Genomic DNA, 19,312 nt, shown 5'->3' on the forward strand with positions numbered 1-19,312 from the left:
AAACCTTTATAACCTTCCATTTCAAAATCGGGGAGCTCAAATTTTCTCTCTCCTTTGATCAGAAAGCTTCCGATTCGATTTGATCGGAGATCTCTTTCCGAGATTCTTTCTTCGCCGCCCTCTCCGTCGGAAGCTTCCGATTTCTCTTTGTGCCTCTGCGACGATCTGAAAGTGGTTTTGGAGCTTCCTCAGCTCTTTTCTCTTTTTCTGGATCTCTGGCTTCGTCGGTGTTCGTCTTGATCACGTTATTGTGTTCTTCTTCTTCGTTGACTTAGTGCTTAGTTACAGTCTCTCTATTTCTTCCTCTCTCTGGTTTTCTCTGATTTGATCGGTAAGCCATCTCTCTGTGAATTTGTTCGTTTTGGATTTTGCAGTGTATTTTTGTTGTTTGTGTTAAATTGTTGAATTGTTCGTTTTGGATTACTGTTTTCTTCTCCTTCGTCGGACTCAGTGCTATGTTGAATTGTTGATGATGTTTTGTGCTATTGCTGTACTATATTTGTTCTATACTGTGATTTTTTTATCAGTGACATGGCCAGTTACATTTTTAATACTGCTGTTTTGTTCAGGAATTATCATTTATTTTGCGAGTATGATGTTGTTCTTCTGTTCAGGCATTAACAGTTACTTTGGCAGTGACTTCTTTGTGTTGATTCTGTTGATTTCCTTAGTAGTGACATGGATAGTGATTTGTTTTATTCTTGTGCAGTTGTTATGGATACTAGCTATGTTGTCAAGTTTATTTATTCTGGTGAAGCAGCGACAGTTCCATTGTTGCATAATTGGTCGTTTGTTGACCTATGCAATTCCATACGCTCTCGTTTTCCGGATTTGATTCAAGGCAATTTCATGTTGAGGTACATTATTCCTCCGGATTCTACTTCATGTTTTCTAGAGAGTGAAGTTGATATGAGAATGATTTTTAGGAATTTGGTTCGTTACAATTCTGATTTTGTTGAAGTGTTTGTGACTGATTTGCCTTCTATTAGTGAAAGTGTGGTGAGTAACACAGTGTGTGAGGATTCTAGTACCATGCTTGAGGAGAATGATTATTTGGGGTGTTATAGGGCAGAGGCACCGAAGAGTTATATGACGAAAGGTTGGGAGAGTTATATTCATTCTGAAGGCCAAAAGTTTGAGGGTGGGGTTGTTGAGTTTAGGGATAAGCTGCGTAAGTATGCTATAGAAATTGGCTTTTCATATGAGTTTGTTAGAAATGACAAGGTTCGTGTTATTGCTCAGTGTTCTAAGAAACATTCTCAAGGCTGCAATTGGCTAGTGAAGGCTTATTTATGTAGGGCTAATGGTTTCTTTATGATTAAAAGGTTGGTTAATGTTCACACTTGTCATGGTGTGATTCGTTTGCAGAAGAGTAAGATGATGGGATCCAAGGTTGTCAAGTCTATTGTGCTTGATAAGATTCGTGCCAATCCAAACAAAAAGCCAATTGATATAGCTGATGAGATCAAGAGTGATTATGGTTTGGATGTTGCTTATCGTACAGTTTGGTATGGTACGGAGTTGGCAAAAACAGCCCTACATGGTGATGAAGCTGAGTCTTATGCTCAGCTACTTTGGTTCAGTGAGTCTGTTATGAAGTCAAACCCCGACTCTAGGATAGTGGTTGAGTTTCATCGAGAAACACACAGGTTTCAGCGTATGTTTGTGAGCTATGGTGCATGGATGAAGGGTTTTCAATCTTGTAGACCTATTCTTTTCATTGATGCTACATTCATCACCAACAAGTACAAGGGGCAGATTATTGCTGCATCGGCAAAGGATGCCAATCAAGGTTGAATCTCCTTCATTACTTGTAGTTTTTTATTTTTCTTGTTTTCTATTTGCTGCCATGTCTTGTTTTTTTTTTTTTGTAATGTAAGTGACATGGTTAGTTACATAGCTACTGACATGGTCACTTACATGTTCATTGACAGTTACATGTCCAATGACCTAAATGTTCTGTGATTTGAATGACATGTCTCTGGCCATGTCACTGTCAAGTAATTTGCAGTTATGTCAGCGACATGGTCAGTGACATTGACAGTTACATGGCAGTGACATTATTTTGTTTTTCTGTTCAGGCTTGTATCCAGTTGCTTATGCTATTGTGGATTCTGAAAATGAGAGTAATTGGAGATTTTTTCTTGAGGTTTTGGCTGAAGAGTTTGCAAAACACCCTATGAGGAGGGTGACATTCATTTCTGATCGTCATGTTGGGCTTGTTAGTGCTTTCCCTAGAGTGTTTCCTAATAACCCACATGGGTTTTGTTTTAGACACCTGATGTCTAACCTTTCTGACAAATTTCCAGCTGGATCTTACCTCAAGGATCGGATTCCTTACTTGTTTATGTGTTGTGCTTATTCTCGCACACCGGAGATGTATGAGTTCAACATGGAAATCTTGAGGAGTGAAGGCGGGGACATAGTTGCTGAATTTCTAGAGGATCTTCCCAAGGAGAACTGGTGTATGGCTTACTTTAATGGTGAAAGATTTGGTGAAATGACAAATAACTTGGCTGAGTCTTTCAATAATTGGGTGTTGCCTTTGAAGAGTTTTCCTATTCTTGATATTAATGATGGCATTAGAGTGAAGTCCATGGCTTCAATTGCTGCTCGGAAGCAGGATGCTCATGAATGGTTGTCTGAGTTGTGCCCAGTGATTGAAAAGAAGCTGAAGGACAATTTGGAAGTCGGAAGGCATTGGAGAGTGAGCAGGTCTGATACCTATGTGTATGAAGTTCACTGCCAGAAGTACAATAGCATGGTAAATTTGGAAACTCGGTTTTGTTCGTGTGGAGAATGGCAGCTGTATGGCTTCCCATGTTCCCATGCACTTGTAGTGATCCAACAACATGGTTCTTCCCCGTATTTGTATGTCAATGAGCTGTACAAGGTGGATAAATATCGAGAAACTTATTCTTTCCCAATTAATCCTCTTCCCTCTATTTCGAAGCAAGTGCATGATTTTGGTAGAGATGCTGTGATCTTGCAGCCGCCTTTGACTAGAAGACCACCGGGAAGGCCTAGAAAGAAGAGGTTCAGAAAAAGGAGCGAGAAAACCAGGGTGATCAAGTGTGGTAGGTGTGGAAAATGTGATGGTCACAACAGAAAGAGTTGTACAGCTCCGATATAGGTTCAATTCTGCCTACATGCCTTTAACAGTGACATGGCAAGTGACATAGCAAGTGACTCCAATACAGTTTGAATATTTGTTTTGATTTTTCATTTTTTTCAATAAATGATAAGAAGTGCTTGTAAGGTGCTTACTCATTGGAATTTTTTTTTTTGACTATGAGACAGTTTTTCTGCTTTCTTCTTTTATAAATCCTTCAGTATTCTTTGTGTCTACAGGTTTTAATAGTTACATGTACAGTGACATAACCATTTGTAAACTAATTGACTTGTCCATTGACATTAGTTTTTAGTTATCTTGTCGGTGACTTGTTCTATGACTTGTAGTTGGATTACTGCATATAGATTTGGTCATTGGCAGCGGAACGCTGCCGTTGCGGTGCAGCGGCACGCTGCAAATATTAATGAAAATTAAAAAATGAAGTAGCTACAACAACTTTGGTTTATTAATTGGCAGCGGAACGCTGCCGTTGCGGTGCAGCGGCACGCTGCAAACTGAAATAGGAATATCATTTTGGCTGTGACTTCTCTAGTGACTTATAGTTTTAATGTTTTTTGTCCAGTTACATATTCAGCTACATGCTTAGTTACATGTTCAGTTACATGGTCAGTTACATATATGGTAAGTTACATGGTCAGTTACATGGTCAGCTACATTATCAGTGACTTGGTCAGTTACTTGAGTTTTACAGTAACTTGCCTAGTGACTTGGCCACTGACATTCAGTTTTCTTTTTACTTGGCCAGTGACTTAAGCAGTTACATAATGGGCAGTAGTGAATTTAACAATGACACTTTCAATTATATGCGTCCTTCATATTTACATAGTTAGTGACTTGCCCTATGAATTCAGAAGATGCATTAAACTTGAATAAAAAGATCCATACAAGTATATTTGCTGAACTAAACAAACAAATTTCTGAAATTCTGAACTAAACAAACAAATTTCTAAAATTCTTAATTTGCTGAGTTCCAGCTCTGCTTATGTTCTGCAAATTTTTTGAATATTTGAGCTTTGAACTTCATCATCTGAGCTTTGGTGACTTTGTTTGGCAGCTTCTCCTCTTTTGCCATTCTGTCCATGTAATACATTACAAAAGGTCCGCAATCTAATCTGTTGACAATTAAAAATTTCAAGTTAATGATTTTGACCAAACTTAGTAACAGTAAAGTTATCATTTTAAAATTTTGAATATAGACTTACGATCCTTGGTCTTGTTGGGGGCAGATTCTGGCATGGTTCAAAGGGATCCTTCCACCATCATAATTTTCCTTTATCCAGCTTATTGTTCTTATTTCGTCATCGCTCAAAATACTTTCAACCATCTTTAATTTTGTGTGAGTGCTTTGACTCTTGTCAAATTTCATTCGGCAGCCTTGCTGCAGCATATCATCTGCTTGATCTTTCACTGCTCTCATCCACAGCTCGACCATTTCAACCTGTAGTTTTTAACAGATTAGTGAGTGATAGTTACATGGTAAGTTACATGGTCAGTAAGAAGTTTCTTACCAATTTTTTTATACTTTTAAAGCACTCCCCTGTTCCTGCTCTTCTTGGTTTCATTGAATCAAAATGCAGCCATTGTGGTATGTCCTTGTCAAAGACCAAGAGCGTGTGGTGAAATTCTTCATTATGGGTAATTGGGAAGAAAAGCATGCTGCATTTTCCCATGTTTTGGAACAGCGGCTCACACAAGTATTGATGGAGGTTTCTCACAGTTAAATGTATTGTCGAATACTATTTAAAAAAAGAAAGAAAGAAATACATAGAACGAGTTATAAATAAACAAAGAATGAGAGATAAGGATTCAATGTTTATGAGAAAGTGCTCGTCATACTTACCCAACACATGCTATGCATAAAAGCAGATCTTCCCAAACTTTGTGAACTTTCGTTTTGCAGTTCATCCTTCAACATTTCCCCATAGCAATCAATCCAGTTGTTTGCTATTGATTGATCGCTTATGAACATTTTGACATCTGCCCTTGTGATTTCGCTTCCAGGCTCTTTTCCCTCCCAGAATAATACGCTGCATAACATAGAACGTTGTTAGTCCTGTGACTTAGCCAGTTACTTTTCACTTGCCAATGATCTGGACAGTGACTTGGCCAGCTACATGGCAATTGCCATGATCTGGACAGTGAGTTGATCAGTGACTTAGCCAGCTACATGGCAATTGCCATGATCTGGACAGTGACTAGGCCAGCTACATGGCAATTGCCATGATCTGGACAGTGACTTGGCCAGCTACATGGCAATTGCCATGATTTGGACAGTGACTTGACCAGTGACTAGGCCAGCTACATGGCAATTGCCATGATCTGGACAGTGACTTGTCCAGTGACTCAGACAGCTACATGGCAAGTTAAGTCACTATCTTGTGAGCTGTAACATGAAACATTACCTTTGTTCTGCCTTGTTCCAGTACTTCTCTAGTTTGCTTTTAGTTGGGCTGTCAAGTAGGTTGTACAGTTGTCGTTTTTGCCAATCTATCACTTCAATTTCGTTTTTTTCTGTTTGTTCCTCGTCATCCACATTAATCGTCAAATCATGTATCACTTCCTCCTGTGGCTTCTGTTCAGCTGTCTGTCCTTTTTTCTTTTCCTGTGCTGTGATTCTGGTCATTTTCGCCCTCTGCCTTTGCTCTTTCACCTCGTCCCACCAGAAAATATGATGTGTTTTTTGTACTCTCTCCTTTCTCTTCGTCCTAACCACATAACAATAGAGGCCAATAGATTCTGAGTCCTGCCCTGATATCTCCTCTAAAATTGGCTTGATGAACTCAGCTCTTGTCATCTGTTCTGTAGGAGAAATGTAATTGACTGGTTCGACGTCAAAAACAGGCTGAACCTCTGGGGATATAATGATCTGATACTTGTTTGGCTCTGCTTGCATATCTTCCAAACTGACTTTTCTTGGAGGTGGAGTTTGAAACACGCCCGGAGGTGGAAACACAAACAATGCATTAACCCAAGCAGTATTCGGTGTGCAAGCATCTTCCGTCATTCTCAATTTAACCTCAGGAGAGGTTGGTGAATGAATCTGTGCAGCTGCTTGGGCAAGGCATTGAAGTGGTGACTGATGTCCTTGGTCGGTTGAGTGAGGTGTTGCAGATGCCATCTCAGATGCGCTTGCTGTGGAGCAGGCAGGTTGTGATTGAGTTCCCTGACTACCACCTTGAGATTTTGTGTTTTTGGAGTGCTTGCTGTCAGTTGGCTTGTCCTGAGGGGCCTTTGGTTTTGGCGGAGGGAAACTAGGTGGTGGGGGAGGAGGAGTTGAGTCGTTGTCACTACCTGGACGTGCTATTGGCGACTCAAACTTCTCAGTTAGTGCCATCACTATGCCCTCCAAGTGCTTCACTCTGTTAATTAGTGAGGCTTTCTCAATTTTCAGCACCTCATTTTCCAATAACACATCCTCATTCTCTTCTTTTATTCTGCCAATTTCCTTTTCTTTCTCCTCAACTTCTTTTTTCAAAGCACTTAGCTCTTCTTCCTTTCCCTCCAGCTTTCTCTGTAATTCGTTCTTCTCTTCATTGGTCTTCCCTATCTCTGTCTCCATCTTCTCATCCTTAATGTTTCCACTGGTTCTATTTTCAACAATATCTTCTTGCCCATCATTCTTTTTTTCTTTACTTTCTGTGTCTGTATTAGACTCAGAATCTTCTTCCTCTGCATCTTCTTTAACTTTATCAAAGATTTTCTGAAACAAAATTACAAAAGTTGTCAGTGACATAAGCAGTGACAGAAATAAAACAACAACACAATCATAGACATGCAAAGATACATGCACTGTGACATGAAAATATAACAATAACATGAGCAGTGACATAGTCAATGACTTGGTCAGTGACCTGACCAAGACCAGGTCACTGAGCAAGTGACAAGACCCAGTGACAAGACCATTGACCTAGTTTATCTACATCAAATTAACATACCTTCAACTTTCCCATGGTGTTGAAATCCCCTTTTTTTTCTATCAGGGTCTTTAATTGCCACTTTCTTATTCCGTGTTTTTCGGTTTCTCTTCCAGAGATTGGCGGCACTACTCCCGTCTTGTGGCAAAACCAATACTGTTTGGAAAATAAAAAATAAAAATAGAAAACTAGTTAGTTATTTTTCAAACAGCTGCTTACCCATATGAATATCACAAACATAACCAATGACATATGCAAATACAACAGTGACATTGTCAGTGACAAAAACTTGACAGTAACATTAACAGTGACCTAGCCAGTTACCTGTCCAGTGACCTTAACAGTGACATGACACTGATCTAGTTTTTGTAGTTACAACAGCATACGACAGCAAAATCATGCATAAACAAATTTTTAACAAGTTACGGGAATTTACCATCACCAATATCACGCAACCTGCCATGTTTTGGGATTCTTTTGCCTTTCGTTTAATTGATTTTTTAAGGAAGTCGCCAACTTCCTTTGCCCAGCTATATTTTCCCAGACTTTCCACCTCTTCACATACTCTTATATAGTCCCAAGATATTGTTCCTCCAGAGTTTGGGAACAGGAGTTTGATGAAAAGGTTCAAGAGTACTAATACGGCAACATTTCTGTCCCGTTTCGTTTTTTCATCCCCTGTTTCTGGAGTTTCTGCCAATGCCTTCTTCAAAGCTTCCTCTGCAGCCGCCTTGTTGATCCTCTGCTTTTTGTCAAAGTATTTAGTCACGAACTCAGATTTGTATGCCCCGTCTTTGGTCTTTGGTACTGATAACCCGGATGCCGGCACTCCTAAAATCATAGATATATCACTTGTTGACATTCTGAATTTCCTGTTCCCAAACACAAAAAGGTCTGTGTCACTGTTGTATGCTTGTAGCAGAAGTGTGATTAAATCATCTGATTTCTTTGCATCCTTTTCTTTAATTGAACCTCCATGGAATGCATCTATCAGCGTTGCAAAGGGTGTTTTCTGCAGCAGCTCTAAAGTACCTTCAGTCAGGTTATTTTTGTTTTCTGCAATTGTTTTCAGAAAAGCAAGCATTGTGCAGCGATACTGCACATAACCCTCTTTTACATATCTTTTCCTTTTCCCTGGGACTTTTTCCTCTTTATCATCCTTTGTATCTTCTTCCTCGTCAGTTTCTTCCTTCTTCTTTGTACTCTCTTTTTTGGTCTTCCTTTTATCCATTTTCTTCTTCTTCTTTGCACGAACTTCTTCTTCATCTTCATTTTCTTCCCTTTTTTTTCTTTTCTCCTTTTTAATCTTATTCTTCTTCTTACTGCGGACTTGTTCTTCATTAGATTGTTCTTCATCTTCAGTTCCTTCCGGTTTTCTTCTTTTCTGCTTTCCAGTTTTCTTCTTTTTATCCTTCTTCGTCTTGTTACGCCGGACTTGTTCTTCATCAGATTCTTCTTCATCTCCAGTTGTTCCTTCCTCATCTTCACTTGATTCTTCTTCATCTTCAGTTTTCTGCTTTCGCTTTTTTCTCTCTTTCAGTTTCTTCCATTTTATCACTTTCAACTTTTCTGCAATTGTTTCTTCTGGACTTTGTCCTTCAGATTGTTCTTCTCCAGATTCCTTACTTTGTTTTCTTTTTAGTTGGTCCATTCCTCGAACTTTTTAAAAAAAAATCCTGTAAACAGTTAAGAAAATTAGAATTCAATAGTTATTTTTGACAGTTACTTAACCAGTGACATATTTATGCACATGTTTATGATAGTGACATGACCAGTTACATGACCATAGCCAGTGACCAGTGCAGCGACATGGGCAGTGACAAAGACATTGAACAATGACAAAATGCTGAAATTTTCTCGCATCATCCCACATGTAATTCAAACAAAACTAACATGGAAATTCATTTTGTCATCAAATTCCACATGTAATTCAAACAGAAATCATCATTTTCTCTCATTAGATTCCGCATGTAATTTAAACAAGTCTCACCATTTTCTCATCAGATTCCACATGTAATTCAAACAAATGTCGCATGCAAATTCATTTTCTGATGAGACTCCACATGTAATTGAAATATGTCTTTTCTAATTCAAACAAAACGCAAGCTATTCAAATCGAAATTATATGAAAGAAGGAGGAGGAAGTTACCGGTAAATTTTCGGTAAATTTGTAGAACCCTAGAATTTGGGGCTTAGTCGGTGAATCACTCTTGCTTACCCACCGTTCACGGTGGAGGAAAGCAGTCGTTGTCCGCTGTTTTAGCCGGAGAGAAAATCTTTGAGCAGTTTCTCTGAGTTTAGGGCAAAAATCGTATAAAGTTTCTCTGAGTTTTGAAATTGTGAAAATGAACTAAGAGAAATAGTCGCGCTCGGGTTAGATAACTGCCACTGGCAGTTTACTTGTAGTTGAATGGTTAGATAGGTAATTTCAAACATAGAAAGTGACATAAGCAGTGACTTTAATTTTTACATGTACTTGTACTTGTTCTATTTATTGGCTCATGACATTAGTTTTTAAAGTTACTTGGCCTATGATTTGGCCAGTTACTTTATAGGGTACATAAGGACATGAATTTTTTTTACAGTTACTTGCTTTATGTATTGGTTCATGACATTAGCTTTTACAGATTTTTAATTGAAACTTAAACTTTGTTTGTTGTTGTGCAGCGGAACGCTGCAGTTGCGGTGCAGCGGCACGCTGCATTTAAAAATAAAAAGATCAGTTTGGTAATGTCTTGTCTTTTGCTAGTGAGTGACTTTGTCAGTTACTTTGCCAGTGACTTGGCCAGTTACTTTATAGGGTGCATAAGGACATGAATTTTTTTACAGTTACTTTGCCAGTGACTTGGCCAGTTACTTTATAGGCTACATAAGGACATGAATTTTTTTACAGTTACTTGCTTTATGTATTGGCTCATGACATTACCTTTTACAATTATTTTTGCCAAATCATGGCTGATTACTTGTTCAGTGTCTTGCTATAAGATCTGTAGACTTATTGATTGACTCGTTTAGTGTCTAGGCTAGTTACTTGGGCAGTTGCGTTGTCAGTGACTTTGCCAGTTACTTGAGACGTACAGTGACTTGACCAGTGACTTGGTCTATGACATACAGGTTGCCATTTCCAGTGACATTCAGTGTCTCTGTAACTTAGCTAGTTACTTACTTTAAAAGGTACCTAAGTACATGAATTCGTTTCAGAAGATCATATCAAACAAACTTTTATATACTGAAGCAATATCTGCAAGAAAATATTAAAAAATTGAAATTCCGATTGAACAAATGAATGGATATATATGATGAATCAATTCGAAAAAACTATATAACCTATCCTATTCCCTAAACAAATTTCTACGATTCTTCATGTGTTGAGTTCCAGCTGTGCCTACTTTCTGCAAATGACTTTACAACATGAGCTCTAAACTTCAAAATATCATCCTTTGTGAGCTTCTTTGGAACTCTCCCTTTTTTCGAAATTTTCTCCATTGTGTACATTACAAAAAGTCCGCAATCCAATCTGTTCATCATATAAAAATTGAAGTAAATGAATTTGAACTTTATAATGATTATATTGACATTTTTAAAGAGCTGTGTACTTACGAATCTTCTCCTTGCTGAGGGTTGTCTTTGAGTTCTGTCACTGCCATTTTTGTTTTATAGTTATTCTTGATCCACTTTATGCTTTCTCTCTCGGTTTCAGTCAATGGAACTTCCATCATTTTCAGTTCTTCTTCTGAACTGTTCTTTTCATCAAATTTCATTCTGCATCCCTGTTCCAGCATGTCATCGGCTTGTTCTTTTACTGCTGTCATCCAAAGTTCTACCATGTCAACCTGCATTTCCAACATCGCAACATAATCAATAATATGCTTTCTGCTTAAATTAAATATATGAAATTAGTATGACGAAAGTGTTCCATACCATTTTTTGTACATTTTTAAAGGATTTTCTAGTTGATGATTTTTTCGGTCTTTTTGAATCACAGTGGGACCAGTTCTTTAATTCCTTGTCAAAAATGAGCAGTGTATGATGAAATCCTGATTCATGTGAGATTGGGAACAATATATAGTTGGATCTTGCCAGATTCTGGAACAGTGGTTCGCATAGGTACAGATGTACATAATACACCGTCAAATTTTCTGCAGAATTCTGTTTGTAAGAAAAAAAGAAGACAAGTTATTATCAATTAAGAATCATTTGCTTTGATTGTAGATAGATAATCGTTCCACTACTTACCCAGCACAAGGGATTCATAAAAGTTGGGACATCCAAGCCTTGTGATTCTTTCTCCAACAGCTGATCAGTCAAGAGAATTCCATAACATTCGATGCAATTGCTTGCTATCGGTTCGTCCATGATCATGTCTTTTAAATCCTGTCTTGAAACTTGTGCTCCATACTGTCTTCCATCCCAGAAGTATACTCTGCAAAGAATGAATAGTGTAAGTAACATAGATAGTGATGTCGTTTATTTAACAATCACATGGCCAATGACTTGGCCTGGCCAGTTACTTCCACAGTTACATGGACAGTGACTTGGCCAGCGACTTTACTTGGCCTGGCCAGTTACTTCCACAGTTACATGGACAGTGACTTGGCTAGCGACTTTACTTGGCCAGTTACTTTGTCAGTTACATGGACAGTGACTTGGCCAGTGACAATAAGTTTAAAATAGAACTTTCGTCTTGGCCAGTTACTTTGATAGTTACATAAACAGTTACTTGGCCAGTGACAATAAGTTTAAAATAGAATTTTGACTTAATTAAAGTATTACCCTGATGGTGCATTTTGCCAGTATTTCTGGACTCTCCTCTTGGTGTCCTGGTCCATAAAATTGTATACTTTGCTCTCCTCCCAGTCTACGACCTCAGGAGGTAGCTGCTTCTCTTCTTGCTCTTTATTGATTTGTGCATTTTCTGCAGCGTCCATCTGTCTTATTGCTTCCCGAACATCCTCTGGTACATCGTCCAACTTCTGTTGTGCTACCATCTGTTCTAGCCTTTTACGTTCAGCATCTGGCAGTGAGGCCTTCATCTCCTTTTCTTTTTCTTCTTTTTCTTTCTTTTCAGCCTCTTTCAATCTCTCTTCAATCTCCTTTGCTTTCTTCTTTCGTTTTGCTTTCACATCCCCCCACCAGTAAATGTTGTCCTTTTTCTGTATTCTTCTCCTATTCTTTAATCTCACAACGTAAGAGTAGAGACCCATTGATGATACAGTTTCACCAGAATGTTGCTCTGTAAGGCGCATTGTTAACTCTCCTTTTTTGTTCTCCTCTGGTGTCTTCTGCTCTTTCTCTGGGCTCAACGTACAAAGTGGAAGGCCACGCGCAGCTACAGGACTTTTCACTATCTGAAACATGTCAGGTTGTTTTTCCATTTCTTCGACTGTGAGCATGCAGACTGTGGGGCTCTGGAATAGTGAGTCCTTTTGCGATGGAGTTGTCGATTGAGTTTCTTCTTGCACTGTGCAGTGAGGTGGAGATTGAGCTGCTGCTGCTGCTGCACATTCTTCGACTGTGCAGATGCCATGGGACTGAGCTTCCTCAACAGTCGATTGATCTTTATTTTCTGCGTTTTCAGCAGCCTTAGATGCAGCTCCATTTGATTCATTTTTTTCTTCTGCAGAGGTAGGTGGTGGGGAGCTGTGCTGCTGAGCTGCTGTTGAGGTGTGAGTCTTTTGGCTCAACATTTGCTCCAATTCCTTCAATTTTATCTCTAACTCCTTCACCGATGATGCAAGGCAGAAATTGTCGGTCACAAGTGTAGCATTTCGTTCCTCCAGATTCATCATGTCCTCCGTGATTTTCCTTAGTTCCTGTTCCTTTTCGTTCAGTTTTGTCTTCAAATTATCTTTCTCCACAGTGATATATCTTATCTCCTCCTCCTTTTTCTGAAGCTCTTTCTCCCACTTGTTTTTTTCTGAAGTTGTTTCCTGTTCAGCCACCTCAACTTGTAGGTTATCTTCTTTGTTTTCACAATTCTGATCATCAGTTCCTTTTTCCTCTCCTTCCGGAACTGTCTTTGCTTCATCTGATCTATTCTCCTCTTCCTCGGATTCTGATTCCTCTCTATCCTCCTTCAGGTTTTCAAAGATTTTCTGAAAGAAACATATTCAATATGTCAGTGACATGCTATGTGACATGAGCAATGACATGTTTACAACAGTTATGAAGGCCAGTGACATGAAGTGTGAATTGGCCATTGACATGCAGTGTGATAGTGACTTAATCGGTGACTTTTAACCAAGATAGTTACTTGGCCAGTTACTTGGCCAGTGACAACTACTTTGACAGAGAAGAAAATACCTCTAGTTTTTTCAAGCTGTTAAAACTTGTCCAATTCTGTATCAACTTCTGGATGTCCCATTTTCTCATCCCATGATCTTCGTTCTCCCTTCCAGATATTGGCTTGATTTTTCCAGTCTTTTGACAGAACCAGTACTGCTTGCACAAAAAACAAAAAAAAATTAGTCATAGTGACTTGACGAATGACATGCAGTTTGTCTTGATTAGTGACTTGACCAGTTACATCTCAGTCTGACAGTAACTTACCAGTATTATCAGAACGCAGCCCCCCGTATTACCATATGGGCTGCTTGACTCCTTTTTCTTTTTTAAAGTCTTTATAGACTTTTTTAAGAAGCTTCCAACTTCCCTTGCCCAGTCATAAGATCCGATCTTATCCAAATTTTCGCAGGCTTTGACGCAGTCCCATGAAATTGTTCCTCCTGCGTTTGGGAACAGAAACTTGATGGACAAGTCCAGCAAGATTAATCTTGCCACATTTTTGTCCTTCTTCTCAATCCCATCCTCTGTTGTTGGATTGTCTTTCAGCGCATCTTGCAGAGCTTTCTCCACGACTTTCTTGTTAATTCTCGCTGTGTTTGAAAAAAACTGCTGGACAAAGTCGGACTGATATGCACCCTCAGAAGTCTTTGGGACCAAGTCACCTTTTTCTGGCATTCCTAGGATCTTTGAAATATCTCTTGTCGAGATCCTGAATTTCTTCTTTCCAAAGAAGAAGAGGTCAGTTTCATGGTCGTAGGCCTGCAGGAGGAGTGTAATGAAATCATCAGATTTCTTGGCTGACTTCTCCTCTATGTAGCCACCATGGAATGCATCGACAATATTTCCAAATGGTGACTGCCTGAGCAAATCTAATGTTCTTGCACTGAGATTCTTCTTGTTATCTTTAATTGTGTTCAAGAAACTTATTAATGTGCACCTGTACTGCACATGTCCTGGTTTCACATTTCTCTTCCTCTTTGGTGCTGCTTCAGTTTTTTGAAATAGCACCAAAGAGGAACCCTTGTTTGGTGATTGTTCTACTTTTTCTTCTTCTTCTGTTTCTTCTTTTCTTTTTTTTTTTGATTTCAAGCTCTTCTTGAGAATCTGCTTCAGTGATGGTTCTTCTTCTTCTGTTTCTTCCTGTCTCCTTTTTTTTGATTTCTTCAAGCTCTTCTTCGAATTCTTCTTTCTGTGTATCGTTCGATCGTGTTCTTCATCTTCTGATTCCACCTCTTGGTAGTCTTCGTCATCATCGCTTGGTTCCCTTTCTTTTCTTTTTGTTCTTGCCATTTCTGATGTTTAAATTCTGTTGAAAAAATAAGAAGGTTAGCATTGAGTTTGCAGTTACATAATCAGTTACGTAGTCAGTTACTTGGCCAGATACATATATTGTAAGTTACATGATCAGTTACATGGTCAGTTACAGCTCATTTCAATGACAACGTCAGTTACATGATCAGTTACTTGGCCAGTTACATATGTTGTAAGCTACAACGTCAGTTACATGGCCAGTTACATGATAAGTTGCATGCATTGTAAGTTACATGGCCAGTTACATGGCCAGTTACATGATCAGTTACATGATCATTGACAGGAGTTTAACACACGTTGCCAATGAGTTGGCCTTTTCCAGTGACTTATCTGGCCTTTGACTTGTCTAGCGACCTGGCCAGTGACCTCACTGGCCAGTTTCATTATCTGAGTCTATAAAATATGTATTTGCACTAGCAGAATTTCCATTCAAGTAAAGCCTAAAGCCTAAACAGCATGACACACAGTCATTATCTCCATATAAATTGTTATGTTACTGTCCATGTCTCTGTATCAAATCACACCAAAATGGAAACAGAGTCCCTCCAAAATCAAATGATACCCAGTCAGTAGCCTATGTCACTGGCTATGTTACAGCATCAAACTAAAATTTGAAGACAGTCATTGATCATCTCCACTCAAAAAAGCTTTAAATCTTCACTCAAACCAAAACTTTGAATCGAATTGTTTTGTTTCAGAATCAAATGCAGAAATAATTATATTATATTCGACTTATAATTCCAAAACTAAATACTATATCAATGACTCGAAATTAAGTAAGAGAAGTTTCTGAGAATCAAGGCTGAAAGATTACCCGGTCGAGGTAGACGATTCGAGTTCTGCAATTCTTCAAATCCCTAAAATTTGGGGCTTTTTCTGTGAAGTACTTTTCAGAGTCGGCGCTGCTTCACCGTTGAGCAAAACAGTCGTCCTTCGTATGTGTCTAAGAATGTGGCCGCCGGAGATTAATATTTCTCTATTTCGGAGTAGGTTTGAGCGGTTTTTTGAGGTTTGAATTTCCGAAGTAATGTGGAGAAGACGAAACAATAGTGCCGTTTTAGTCTACCTCTTACAAACCGCCAGAGAAAACTGACGGTGGCAGTTTTGTAATTAAATTGAAGTACAGTGGTAGAACGTGAACAGGTGACCTTAATTATCATCGGGACATTTGTGCTGTTTGAATTATAATAAGGCACTTCAAAATGACCTTTTTTTATCATTATCCCATTTCTATACCTAATGGTAAAATTGTACGACGACCTTTATAAAACTGGACTGTCCAAGTGTCCAGTTCTGAGTCACCCTCATTCGGATGACCCGATAACCCGAATCGGTACAGAAGGCCCTTCAAGTCTCAACTTTTCGAGATGAAAGATGGCGCGCAGAACTGGCGGCTCCACTCAACGCTCCGGCCATACTCGTGGCTTTCACTCGCTTATCGGTCACCTCGCCTCTTATCAATTAAGGTACAATATTTTCCTTAATTGTTAGTTGATGCTCTATTTTCTTTGGTGCCTTGGTGGGTTCTCCCTTATTTTGTAAAAATTATGAAAGTTTAGTTGTTATGGTTTCTTCAATTTCTTGTTCAATTGGGAGTGGTTTGAATCAGTAGTCCTTTAATGATTGGGACACTCAGTAATTCTCTGTTCCTTTTCATGTGCTTATTGTATTCCTTAATTATGGACAAAATTTGAATTTTTTTTTGGGAATAAAATTAGCTTCTTTTCTTCAAAGTATTTGTCTTGTTCTGGTGGTTGATTGTTCTTCAATCGAGCACGGGATTTGATTTAAGGATTGTGGATAAATTTAGATGATCAGATACTAGTGCTTAATTGTCAGTTTTTCTCTTCTTCTGCGCTTGTTGGGTTCTTGTTATCGAGAAGACTTGAAATTTTTTACAGTATTTGATTGCTCTTCAATAAAGGGTGGGTAAGGTTGAGCTTGATGAATGATTTTATTTAGTTGATGGGAGACGAGTGTTTATTTGTTTTCAATTTCATATTTTGTTTCTCTTACAACTTCCACTTGGTGGTTTTCTATGAGCTATTCTGTTTGATTTCAGAGTATTCTGAGTATTCTAAATTTCAGCACGTAGTTCACTCACAATGATTGTTACCTCATTCAATTTTTTTTAGCATTTTATTTCGAATACATAGTTTCGACACATATAACTGATGTGCCAATATTTTAAAGGGGAAATGATCATTTACCCAATTTTAGCTTAAAAATTGCCCACTTACCCAAACACTCTAAAAGATTGCCCACTTACCCGTCTAAGAGATTGCCTACTTACCCAAACACTCTAAGAGATTATTTCCCTAATACCCAATTAAGTATTTTTTTATTCATTTTTATTTATTTTTGGGACAATTTTGCTCTCTCCTTCTTTGTCACTTAAAAAAAGAAGTCATTGGAGACCTTGCTTGACTCCGGTGGCGGACTCCGGCGACCGGTGACCGGAATCTAGCAACCAATGACCAGAATCCGGCTACCGGACTGGTGACCGGATTCCGACGTTTGAATTTAGTGAAAAATTCAAACCATATTATTGCCCAGTAACCATATTACCGGACTGGTCACTTAATAATACCCAGTAACCATATTATTGCCCCCCGATAAACATATTATTGCCCCCCGATAACAAGTTCAATAATTAGTGAAAAATGAAGATGTTTTTAATTTTGAATGTTTTTGTAGGTTTATCCAAATAAATAATCTTATTATTGCATCCCAATAATCTTATTATTGTCCTAATAAATATTTTATTGCCCCCAATAATAATATTATTACCTCCAAATAATCTTATTATTGCCCCTAGACAACAGCAGCTTCTGCTCCTCCGGCTCCAGCCCCAGCCCCATCTTCTCTGAAACAAGTCCCTTCAATTCCCCAATCAATCATCAAAAATCTAATTTCATTTATTAGATATTAATGCTCAATTTCTTTTTTGACCTTTTGGGCCTTGCCCCTATGTTACGAAAAAAAAAAAAAAAAAAAAAGGAGGCCTTCTCTGAAATTGTCGTCTGCCCGGTTTCTCCAAAACCAAATCAGAATCCGGTCATCGAACCAAAACCCAGAGACAAGTTTTGGTCAATCAATAGAGTGAAGAAAAAAAAAGACAACACAGTCTGAATATTGAATCTGGGTTTCACTTGTGAGTCATACTGTCCAGTGGCGGAACCAGGATGAAAATTAGGGGTGGGCTAATTTAAAAAGCTTACATGATTTTTTTTTTTGTTGTCGATGATTCCAGAATTTTGGGACTCAAGTTTATAAGGAATACTAATGAAGCATGCTGGAACTAAAGGAAAAACAAAAAAAAACAAAAAGGGGAAAGAGAATATTGGCGAAGCAAGGGTGGAGGATTTTACATAACCCTGATTCGACTATTGCTAAGTTATACAAGGCTAAGTACTTCCCAAGGTGTTCATTTATGGAGGCGGAATTAAAGGGGGGAGAGTCATACTCTTGGCGGAGTATCATTTCGGGCCGTGAAGTGCTTAGGATGGGACTGAGGTTTCAGGTTGGTAGGGGTAGCAACATCTCTGTGTGGCATGACCCTTGGGTACCTATTCCCCACTCTTTCCGGCCGTACTCCCCTATCATGGAAGGAATGGAGGATTTGTTGGTTAGTGATTTAATTGACCAAGAATCCATGTCTTGGGCTACAGACTTTATGCATGAACTTTTCACGGAGGGGGAAGTGGAGAAAATGGCAGCTATTCCCATTAGTTTTCGTGGGGCTGATGACCGCTTGATTTGGCATTATGACAAGAAGGGTTTGTATCAGGTTCGTAGTGGTTATCATGTGTATAATTTGGCTATGTCTCAGCAGCACATGGCGTCAACGTCGTCAGGGGATATTGGTGGCATAAATAGCAAGTATTGGACTAAGGTTTGGGGGGCCCGTACTCCTCCAAAAGTGAAATGCTTTATATGGAGGCTCTTGAAGAATATTATTCCTACAAAGGAGGCACTCATGCAACGTAGAGTAGCTATGGTGGACCCCAAGTGCATGTTCTGCATGGCTGCAGTGGAAACCGGTACGCATCTATTTAAGTCTTGTTTAGCTTTACATTGTTTCTGGTTATTTGGCCCTCTGAAATTAAATGCTACTGCACACCCGGCCAACTATGTCCGAGATTGGGTCTTAGATGTGATTGATTCCCTGAGTGGGGATCAGCGGGATTTTTTCTTCATGGGTTTATGGGCCATCTGGAAAGAGAGGAATAAGCTTGTGTGGAATGATGATCACTTCCAGCCTATGCATATGATCCAGTGGGCTACTCAAATGCTTGAGGATTTTCAAAAGTACCACCCGAAGGCAGTTCGGAAGCAGCGACGACCTCTAACTAAGTGGCAAAATCCTCCAAGTGGTCGTCTGAAAATCAATGTTGATGGGGCATTTAGAGCTGAGGAAGGGAGTGGAGGTATTGGGGTAGTTGTCAGGAATGATGCTGGTATGGGTATTGCTGCTTTGGCCAGGACTTTTCTACATGCACACTCGGTTCTTAATATGGAAGCGGAGGCGTGTAGGACTGGCTTACTTCTTGGTATTCACCAAGGTTGGACTGACATAGATGTTGAAAGCGACTCTGCCATCCTGATTTCTGCTCTCAATAGTCGAGAGAAGAATTTCTCTGAGGTAAGTCGAGTTTTAGATGATTGT

At 39.0% G+C, this 19,312-nt stretch overlaps 3 protein-coding genes across 3 annotated transcripts; 1 reads left to right on the plus strand and 2 right to left on the minus strand.

The window, feature by feature from the left end:
• The first annotated feature begins 274 nt into the window (after positions 1-274).
• On the plus strand, positions 275-3,459 carry LOC133744369 (uncharacterized). The gene is made up of 5 exons (XM_062172492.1): positions 275-331; positions 710-857; positions 990-1,792; positions 2,082-3,036; positions 3,426-3,459. The coding sequence occupies exons 2-5, from the start codon at positions 715-717 to the stop codon at positions 3,457-3,459; spliced, it is 1,935 nt and encodes a 644-aa protein (XP_062028476.1). The 5' UTR covers positions 275-331; positions 710-714.
• A 547-nt stretch (positions 3,460-4,006) lies between these two features.
• On the minus strand, positions 4,007-5,932 carry LOC133741794 (uncharacterized). The gene is made up of 5 exons (XM_062169515.1): positions 5,536-5,932; positions 4,974-5,160; positions 4,642-4,869; positions 4,336-4,571; positions 4,007-4,245 (listed from the first exon to the last, which is right to left on the minus strand). The coding sequence occupies exons 1-5, from the start codon at positions 5,925-5,927 to the stop codon at positions 4,089-4,091; spliced, it is 1,200 nt and encodes a 399-aa protein (XP_062025499.1). The 5' UTR covers positions 5,928-5,932; the 3' UTR covers positions 4,007-4,088.
• A 4,389-nt stretch (positions 5,933-10,321) lies between these two features.
• Positions 10,322-13,586, minus strand: LOC133744370 (uncharacterized). The gene is made up of 7 exons (XM_062172493.1): positions 13,351-13,586; positions 12,774-13,142; positions 11,821-12,395; positions 11,284-11,470; positions 10,969-11,196; positions 10,648-10,880; positions 10,322-10,564 (listed from the first exon to the last, which is right to left on the minus strand). The coding sequence occupies exons 1-7, from the start codon at positions 13,417-13,419 to the stop codon at positions 10,399-10,401; spliced, it is 1,827 nt and encodes a 608-aa protein (XP_062028477.1). The 5' UTR covers positions 13,420-13,586; the 3' UTR covers positions 10,322-10,398.
• Between the last annotated feature and the right edge of the window lie 5,726 nt (positions 13,587-19,312).

The sequence above is a fragment of the Rosa rugosa genome, chromosome 4 (genome assembly GCF_958449725.1).
Source record: "Rosa rugosa chromosome 4, drRosRugo1.1, whole genome shotgun sequence".
NCBI lineage: Eukaryota > Viridiplantae > Streptophyta > Magnoliopsida > Rosales > Rosaceae > Rosa > Rosa rugosa.

Excerpts from the sequence above, each read along its gene's own strand:
- LOC133741794 (XM_062169515.1), bottom strand. The coding sequence starts at position 5,927 with ATGACAAGAGCTGAGTTCATCAAGCCAATTTTAGAGGAGATATCAGGG. Across the intron at positions 4,870-4,973 it reads TTATGCATAGCATGTGTTGG|TATTCGACAATACATTTAAC; the intron begins GTAAGTATGACG and ends TTTTTTAAATAG. Across the intron at positions 4,246-4,335 it reads CCCCAACAAGACCAAGGATC|ATTAGATTGCGGACCTTTTG; the intron begins GTAAGTCTATAT and ends AATTGTCAACAG.
- LOC133744370 (XM_062172493.1), bottom strand. The coding sequence starts at position 13,419 with ATGAGAAAATGGGACATCCAGAAGTTGATACAGAATTGGACAAGTTTT. Across the intron at positions 13,143-13,350 it reads ACAGCTTGAAAAAACTAGAG|AAAATCTTTGAAAACCTGAA; the intron begins GTATTTTCTTCT and ends TGTTTCTTTCAG. Across the intron at positions 10,565-10,647 it reads CCTCAGCAAGGAGAAGATTC|ATTGGATTGCGGACTTTTTG; the intron begins GTAAGTACACAG and ends TATGATGAACAG.
- LOC133744369 (XM_062172492.1), top strand. The coding sequence starts at position 715 with ATGGATACTAGCTATGTTGTCAAGTTTATTTATTCTGGTGAAGCAGCG. Across the intron at positions 858-989 it reads CAAGGCAATTTCATGTTGAG|TGAAAGTGTGGTGAGTAACA; the intron begins GTACATTATTCC and ends GCCTTCTATTAG. Across the intron at positions 3,037-3,425 it reads GGAAGGCCTAGAAAGAAGAG|TTATCTTGTCGGTGACTTGT; the intron begins GTTCAGAAAAAG and ends ATTAGTTTTTAG.